The sequence below is a fragment of the Lactuca virosa genome, chromosome 5 (assembly GCF_052849685.1).
Source record: "Lactuca virosa cultivar CGN04683 chromosome 5, Lactuca_virosa_CGN04683_v6, whole genome shotgun sequence".
In the NCBI taxonomy this organism is placed as follows: Eukaryota; Viridiplantae; Streptophyta; class Magnoliopsida; order Asterales; family Asteraceae; genus Lactuca; species Lactuca virosa.
The window spans coordinates 6,620,664-6,630,210 of record NC_136430.1 but is presented as its reverse complement, the minus strand read 5'-3'; the positions used below and the strand labels follow the sequence as shown (position 1 = coordinate 6,630,210).

At 40.6% G+C, this 9,547-nt stretch overlaps 1 protein-coding gene across 1 annotated transcript; it reads right to left on the bottom strand.

Annotated features, from left to right (window-relative positions):
• Positions 1 to 1,531: 1,531 nt before the first annotated feature.
• Positions 1,532 to 2,335, bottom strand: LOC145110952 (uncharacterized). Its single transcript, XM_079047264.1, has one exon. It carries the CDS (start codon positions 2,333 to 2,335, stop codon positions 1,532 to 1,534), a length of 804 nt encoding a protein of 267 aa, XP_078903390.1.
• Positions 2,336 to 9,547: the final 7,212 nt, after the last annotated feature.

The window sequence follows — 9,547 nt, the reverse complement described above, 5'->3', positions numbered from 1 at the left end:
AGAGTTGGCACATTGGTCTTGTTATCTTTGAAAAGTCCTTGATGAATCGTCGGTAGAAACCTGCATGGCCCAAAAAAGAACGAACTTCCCGAACACAAGTCGGGTAAGGTAAGCTTTGAATAACATCTATCTTGGCCTTATCTACATCAATTCCTTTCTTTGACACAATGTGACCCAAAATAAGACCTTGACTCACCATAAAATGACATTTTTCAAAGTTTAAAACCAAATTCGTTTCAATGCATCTTTTTAAAATTTTGGTGAGATTGGTCAAACACTCTTGAAAGGAGTTTCCATATACCGTAAAGTCATCCATGAAAATTTCAATTATATTTTCAACATATTCCGAAAAGATACTAACCATACAACGTTGGAAAGTGGCCGGGACGTTACACAATCCGAATGGCATTCTACGGTATGCAAAAGTGCCAAATGGACATGTAAAAGTTGTCTTTTCTTGGTCTTCCGATGCCACCGGGATTTGGTGAAAACCGGAATACTCGTCGAGACAACAATAGTGAGATTTCCCGGCCAACCTTTCTAACATTTGGTCAATGAAAGGTAATGGAAAATGATCTTTTCGTGTGCTTGCATTGAGTTTGCGGTAGTCAATACATACTCTCCACCCGTTTTGCACACGGGTGGGGACCATCATACCTTTGTTGTTATCGACCACCGTGATTCCCGTCTTCTTCGGCACGACTTGAACCGGGCTCACCCATTTGCTATCCGAGATTGGATAGATCATTCCCATATCTAGGAGCTTCAAAATCTCTTTCTTGACCACTTCCATCATTGGCGGATTCAACCTTCTTTGTGTGTCTCTACTCGGCTTACATTCATCCTCCATTAAGATTTTGTGCATACAAGTGGAGGGACTCAAACCTTTGATATCCGCAATCGCCCAACCCATTGCCTCTTTATGTTCCCTCAATACCTTGAGGAGCTGTTCTTCTTCACACTTGGTTAGGTGAGTTGAAATGATGACCGGAAGAGTCTCGTTGTCTCCCAAGTACGCATACTTCAAATGTTGAGGAAGGACCTTCAATTCTAATTCTGGCGGTTGGACAAGGGAGGGTGGCAATCTCGTGTGAGTTTGAGGTAATTCAATTTACTTCACACTAAATTGGGTGGTCTTCTTGATCTCCAAATTGTTGACTAATCTTTCAGTTTCGGGGTCTAGCGAGTAGAGCTTCAACTTTTTGGCTAATTTCGCACAATCAAACCCCTTGCTCAAAACCATCTCCAACATGTCATCATTAGACAACTCGAACAATTCTTGAGTTAATGGTTCGACAACATCTATAAAGCACAAAGATGAAACATCACTAGGATACCTCATAGCATCATAAATGTTAAAACTTATTGTTTCACCATCAAATTCCATTGTTAAGCTTCCCGCATACACATCAATCTTTGTTCTAGCCGTCTTCAAAAATGGTCTCCCAAGTAAAATTATACCCGACTTTGAGGACACTTGTTCATCTAGATCAATCACATAGAAATCCGTCGGGAAGACCAATTGGTTTACTTACACTAGGACGTCCTCCAAAACACCTCTAGGAAAGACACTTGATTTATCTGCAAGAGAGATTATGACACCGGTTTCACTTAAGGGTCCGACATTCAATGATTCATACACCGAATAGGGCATGACATTGATAGAGGCACCAAGATCAAGCATAGCACTACTAAAAGTGACATCTCCAATCTTGCAAGGGACCGTGAACATTCCGGGATCTTTACACTTGGGTGGAAGCTTCCTTTGTAAAACCGCGGATGCATTTTCGTTCATCGAGATTTTCTCATTTCCTTTCAACTTTCTCTTGTTGGTGCAAAGCTCCTTCAAGAATTTTGCATATCTCGGAATTTGTTTGATTGCATCGAGTAAAGGAATGTTTACTTCCACCTTTCGGAAGGTGTCCAAAACCTCTTTCTCCTCCATATTCTTCTTTGAAATTGCAAGTTGGGAAGGGAACGGTGGTTGAGTGGCTATTGGTGTCACTAGAGGGGTAGTCTTCTTTGGGGCTCCGACTTGTGCATCGTTCTTGATTATAGGTTCTTCAATGGGAATGATCGTTATTTCTTCCTCTTCTTCCCTTGGCTTCTTCTTTGAACTACTTTCTCCGGTTTGTTTGCCACTTCTCAAGGTCACCACATTGACATTTGGGTTCTTTTCGGTTTGAGAAAGGAGTTTACCACGGGATTCCAACTTGCTTATGGATGTAACTATATCTCCCATTTGCGCTTCAAGGTTAGAGATACTAGTTCTTGTCTCTTTTTGGAATTGTTGGGTGCTTGTGGCTAGGGATTTGACAATATCTTCGAGAGACATTCCGGAGCTACTTGGTTGAGATTGAGGAGGTTGTTGATGATGATGTGGGGGGTGCGGTTTGGATTGATAGTGTGGTTGTGGATGTTGGTATGAGAGGTTGGGGTGGGTAGGAAGGTCTAACCAATGCATTTTGAGGCAATGGTCTCGGGTTGTAGTTCATATTGGGATTTGGCTTCCAACTTGAATTATATGCATTTTGGTAACCGGATGCCTTGTTGTGGTAGTTTTGGAACTCTCTCGTGGCATTTACATGTTCCTCATCTTCTTGAAGAATTGGACATATATCCGTAGGATGTCCCATTGTTGCACATATCCCAAAAACCATCACTTTTGGAGTTTGTCCCATGGCTAGCTTTTGGACAACGGAGGTTAGATCTTTGATTTGAGACTTGAGGTTCGATGTTCCCACTTCATTGACTTTTTGTTGAGTTTCTCTCTTCATATCTTGGCGAGGGCCAAAATGTTGGGAATTCGCGGCTATGGTGTTGAAAAGTTGTCTTGTTTGTTGTGGAGTTTTACTAAAGACATCACCACCACTTGAGGCATCAAGTAGTCTTCTCTCCATTGGCAACAATCCCTCATAGAAGTGTTGAATGAGGAGTTGTTCCGGAATTTGGTGTTGTGGGCAACTATAGCACAAGTTGTTGAACCTCTCCCAATAATCATGAAAAGTCTCATTTTGACCTTGGCGGATTCCACAAATCTCATTTCTAAGACTTGAGACTCTTGAAGCGGGATAGAACTTATCAAGAAAAGCTCTTGCCATGTCGGTCCATGAGTTGATTGACCCTGCGGGAAGATAAAATAACCAATCATTTGCTCTATCGGCCAATGAAAAGGGGAATGCCCTTAGCTTGATTTGGTCATCGGTTGACCCTTGTGGCTTCATGCTAGTGCAAATAATGTGGAACATCTTCAAGTGCTTATGCGGGTCTTCGTTCTCCAATCCATGAAAAGTTGGGAGGTGATGGACTAAACTTGACTTCAATTCCGAACCTCCTTCTAAAACCGGGTAATTGATACCGGTTGGAGTTTGTGTAACATCGGTCTCCATCATTTGCCTCAAAGTTCTTTCGGGAGCCTCTCCTCCGTCCGCCATTGCAATTGGTTCAATAATGGGAGGGTTTGTTGTAGAGGTGGTGTTTCGGGAATTTCTTGGCAAGGGTCGGGACTAGAATCGGGTTCCGTGTCACTTGATGAAGCGGGTTCAACCTCCGAATCCCCGTGAGGATTAGAAGTTTGACCACGTTCAATTCACTTTTCCTTCGCCAAACGCCTTGCTTCTTTTTCAACTCTGGGTTGTAAATCAAGTCACCTGTACGCTGAGATCTGGGCATAGAGAAACAAATTGATTAAAAATAAACCAATCCCCAGCAACGGCGCCAAAATTTGGTGGTTGTCGAGGCCAACAAAATTAATTACCCTAAATCTTTTACACTAAAATAGTGTATAGTGGTAAAGGGATCGTATCCACGGAGATTGGTTCAATTTAAATCTCTATGTAAATCTCTTTGTAAAATACTTGCAAAATAAAATTAAAAGTAAAAGGGGGGGGGGTGTTTAATTCTTTTCGATTGTTGGACAAAATTAAAACTAGCTAGAATGAAAATATGACAAGTAAACAAGTAAAAGATTGACTTAAATTCAATGAAGTAGAATTGATTGATTTTGGGGTACACCTCATGGATGATATGATTGACTTATCATTAGACTTAATGGAATAACACTTGTGAATTGGTTTAACTTGGCTATAGCAATTCATAAGCACAAATTGCCTCAACTCTTCTTAGAAATTAAAATGGTTAGAGGAGCTCTTAACACATTTCCTTAATTGAAGTCACAAAATCAATGAAGCATAAAATCTTGTGAAAATCAATTAGCTTTAAGTTATAAGAGTTACCAAGTCCAAAAGATAATCAAATGCTTACATTATCATTATGGAGGAAACATTTCCATGGTCTAAATGAAATGAAAACAAACATATAAACCATTTGTTCCTTACTAATTTGAAGATCCATTACTTAACCAAGAAATTAGTCAACAAAAACAAGCATTCATTCATCCAAGCTCATGATCAAAGATAAATAAACACAACAAGATGTTTAACTAGAAAACATTTCCATAAACTTCAAACACAATGTAATGATAAGTCTTCAAAGCAAATAATCATCCATGGGTTAAACCCTAATCAACCAAATGAAAGTTTAGCCAAGCATGGCCAAAGTAAAAGAAAAGCAATATAGTTTAGTGGTACCAAACATTGTCTTAGATGCAAGATGGAAGGAAATTACACTATTCTTCCAAAAATTCTTCAAGTCTTCCAAGGCTTTTTTGAGAGAGAATATGGTGTATGTTCTTCAAGTCATCTCCCCCAATAATGGCTCCAATCCCCAGCAAAAGGGAGCTGATTTCCGGATTCAAAAAGGTGCCAAAAGCCACCCACCAAACTTCTACAAATAGAGTCAACAAGTCAAACCCGGAATCAGCTCAGCACAACTCACGCGGAAATCGTATGAGTCCACGCGGATCGCGTGGGTCACGCTGAATGTGAGATTTGGGCCATTTAACATGCATTCTAACCCAATCTTCAATTCTTCAACTTCAGCCCACAAGCATAACTCTTTAGAGCCCATTTGTGCCATTCCAAAGCCTTCTAATGATTGACCCAATACTCCTTCAATTTTCTTGTAGCTCGATTCCGCATCGCCTCATCATCATCCTTGCTCACAAATTAAGTCCAAATTGATTTCTTCTTTATGCAAGCACCAAGCCCAACCACACCACTCCAAATCCACAAGCAAACCGCAAGCCTCCACAAGTCCCGCACCCTTCTAAGCCACCAATAACAAAAAGTCTTCGACAAATCCTGCAAATAAGCTCAAAAGACTGGAAAGCACCCGGTAAAGGAGAAAAATAACAAAAAGAGAAAATATGCATGAAGATTAACTAAAATGAGATGGTTTTAACTAAAAATAAACTACGGAAAGAATTAATAAAATGAAGCTATCAGTCTATCAACAGGCAAAACTAGTTTTCTACCAAATTCATGCGAAATAAAGGAGTAATTGGCTCCATAATCAAACAAAATTTGGGGAGGCAATTCGTTTACGAGAAAGGTACCCGAAACGACATCAGCTTCTTTGTTCGCAGCTTCAAGTGTCATCTGAAAGGCTCTCGCCTTCAGCTTTGGTGGAAGATTGGGCTTTGCTGCATCTTTTTCTTCGGACAGTCTTTCAAAATGTGCCCTTCCTCGTTACATCCAAAGCATACCCTCTTATTGGACGGACACTCATTGGCATAATGCCCAGTCTTTCCACATTTGTAGCAAGTCACCTCCTCACTACATTTCCCAGAGTGCTTTTTCTTGCACTTTTCACACCATTTCACTTCACCTCCTCTTCTTCCTCCAAACTTCTTAGACTTTGAAAATTTTCTTTTCTTGTTGGAACCTGAAGTTCCTTCAAACTTTCTCTTTTCGCCAACTTCTTCCCTCTCCAGACCCTTCTCTCTGATCTGGGTCTCAACATTCTTAGCAGCCCAGATGGCGGCTTTCAAAGTTGTTACTTGCTTGACCATCGGACCAAAGTCCGCTGGTAATCCGTGGGCAAACTTGTTGACCTTGGAGAGTTCAGTCGGAACTAGATAAGGAACAAGCTTTTCAGTTGTACCAGAAAATCCTCCCAAGACATCTTACTAGCTTCTCCCTTAGGCATCGAATCAGCTATTAGCTTCCACCAGCTCAATACTCTATATTTTAACAGAGGAATCGCGAGAGCGGTTTTCTGTCTGTTGCTGCATTCGCAACTTTCAAACATTGTCTCCATTTCGGAGATCTAATTCATGACTTCCACCGGTGTCGGGCTTCCAGATAGACACGGTGGTTTGGATGCCATGAAATCTTTGTATTTGCATCCACGTCCATCACCTCCTCCATCCTGGTTGTTTCGTCTAACTATCGGTGGGTTGGCTTGACCAACAGTCCCACTGTAGTTCCCTCCTTCTGATTGCCCTTCATTCAATTCGGGCTGTTCAACAGGTATCGTAGTTTCTTCCCTATTTTGTTGTAGTAATCGCCTTGTCTCCTCCATTTGGCGATCCAACATCATCTGCATCATTGCTTGTACCCCGGCCATCGTTATTGGCTCAGGTGCAGCTCCTGCAACAGGTACTTGCTCAAGTACCGAGGGTTGTGGCTGTTGATTCCTGTTTCCGTTTGCGTTTCCAACTCCACTTCGTGTTCTTGCCATTTTTGATCTATACACCGAATAATGTGAATTTAGATCTTTATTCATGATCGATATTTAGATTCTTCTAATCACTCCGAAACGTTTATATGCTAGTTCTAATATCGTAGTCGTACGCTTAGAATCCTAAACACATAAAGTTTCCAGATCCGGTCGGCAACAGACTATAGATCCGAACAAATAACATCATATATGGCAAACATATAACATTTAGCACATAAAAGTATTTTAGGCATCTTTCCTAAAATATACTAATGCTCGTGTCTAAAATATGATAGACACTCATCTCACAATCATCACTTAGCATTCTAAGTTTAAGTCTAGAAATCCTACAAATTCCTAGTTCCCTTAAACTGATGCTCTGATACCAACTGTGACATCCCCAAATTCACGGCCAGAAAAGACCAGTTTAATTTATGCTTTTAAAATAATTTCAGAGTAATCCTCTGATTAAAAGAGTTGCGGAATTTGTTCCCAAAACGAAATATGATAAAATAAGATTTACCAAAGCATTTCTTAAAGAAATGTATTTTCATTATATAACAAAACTCGGGATGTCATGTTCTGATACAGACCAAAAGCATAAACGGCACATTATAAGCCTTACAACAGTTATATACACTACATGCCTATAATCAAAATATATTGATAAGTTGTTCAACTTATGCTCTCGCGCCACTAGCTGTAATACAAAGAAAACTGAGTGGGTCAAACTTGGGAGCCTGGTGAGCATATAGGGTTTTCAACCCACAATAAATAAATTTATTAATTTCATCAAACAACAATAACCCGATTACCCATGCCCGTTATCCTCACTTTACATCCCTAAAACAACTATCACAAGGGACCTACTCTAAGGATTTTCATTGGGGAGAAAACACTGCTTTGGGGGTTTCCCAGCAATTTATGTCAAATAAGGCAACCATGTGGGGGATGGAGTACAGCAAATGAACACCCAAGTTCATTAACACCTACAGGTTGCGAGCCTGCCAACGTTCCACAAGACTATCTAGAAAAGTCTGTGGTCGTCATCCATACTCCGCTAGATGACTGGATCACAATAACATCGAGGCCTCTCATCGTTTTATTTCATCACACATCAACTATCTACCCATGTTATACCCAACATATTTGTAGATAAAAATACATATACAGTTTAAAAACCTGTATAAATCATTCATTCATCATCCATCTCAAATAACTAAGCAATATATATTCACATAGCACGTATTTTATATAAAATACTTCATATCTATGTGTAAGATGAAAGTGACTATACACTCACTTGATTTAACGATAATCGGGCAGCACGTCATTTCCTAAAACGACCGTTTCCAATAAAACTGGGGGCTTTAATGAAAAACCGGGCCCTGCGAGGGTGGATCTTCAAAACCGAAAAGATAAATTTTTCCGGGTCTTCGGGCACTTCGGGACGTATTTCGGGTGTTGGAAATGATACCGAGGCTTCGGGGGAAGTCGAGATAGTAAAAATATTGAATTTAGGGTGAAAAGTGGCAATTTTCCAAAATTACCCGGGAGGATTCGCAACCCTTCTATTTATAGAGGAGAGCCTCGGATCCGAAGCAAGGGGGAAGAAGCACGTGGCAGCTGCTGCGAGGCTCGGACGCAAGGTGGCTCGGATGCGAAGCGAACAGGTGGCTGGTGCGAGGGTGAGACACGAATACGAGGAGTGGGAGGCTCGTCGGAAGCTCGTAGGCGAGGCGTGGCTCGCTTCGGACACGCCACGTATACGACACGCGTCTGATTTCTACCGGACCATGCTTCGGACACGTCATCAGATCAGACACGGGGCAGCAGCGAAGCGAGGGTGACGTGGCCGAACACCAGCCATGCGAAATTCCTCGGTTTTAGCATTTTTCTCGATTTTTGTGTCCCAAACTTCTAAAATCCATAACTTTCGCATACGGGCTCCGTTTTTGACGTTATTTATATGCACGCGTAGGTAAAGTTATGTTCTACAACTTTCGTTTAGACTCCGTCGACTAATTTTGACATTATTTTTAATATTATTATTTTTAACAGACCGGGACAGGAAAATCCGTTAAAAATTCATACCTTCTTCATCCGACGTCCGTTTTCGTCTGTGTTTTTACCGTTGTACTACTATTGACGAGACCTTCGATTCTCGTTTATGTTGTGTCGGCTAAAAATCACTCGATCTAAAATTCGAGTTTTTAGCTGTCTACTGCTAAGCTGAAACTTAGAAAAATCATAACTTCCTCATACGAAGTCAGATTTGGGCGTTCTTTTTATGCATACTCTCGGTTTAACGAACACTACGACTTTTATTTAGATCACCAAGGCTAAAAAGTAGTTTATCAAAAACTCACTTTTTACGTCATTCGGCACCGTGCCGGTTTTGTCGCGGAACTTCGACAAGTCATAACTTCTTCGTTATAACTCGGATTTCGGTATTCTTTATATATCCGGAATCCTTGTCACGACCACTACAACTTTCTTAATAGATATCGGCTTTATATAATATTTATTTTTGACACTTATTTTTATTCTTAATTAATTAATTCCGAATAATTAAGCATAAAACACATAATTCACATAATATTCACATAATTCCTCTTTATTTCTTCCAAATGAGTTACAAGGGTTGACCTAGAATATTACATCATCATTAATGCCTATCGTAGAAACATGGGTGTTACATATTCCCCTCCTACTACCATTATCGCATATAACATATCATACTGTCACATAGAACACATCAGGTAGTAGCAAACCTAGACAATTATCACAAAGACAATCATCTAAAGACATTCCTTGCTGGCGGGCCGACATTGTGGCCGTACACCCACCTTTACTGGAAGGTAACTCACCTCAATGTCGTGTAGTGTCTGCACTGTCCTCGGTATGGAAATCAACTCTTCTCGACTCCTCAATCCCTACATAACATCCTTTCTACATTACCATTTCATACCCATAGCCCCTACAA

Excerpts from the sequence above, each read along its gene's own strand:
- LOC145110952 (XM_079047264.1), bottom strand. The coding sequence starts at position 2,335 with ATGTCTCTCGAAGATATTGTCAAATCCCTAGCCACAAGCACCCAACAA.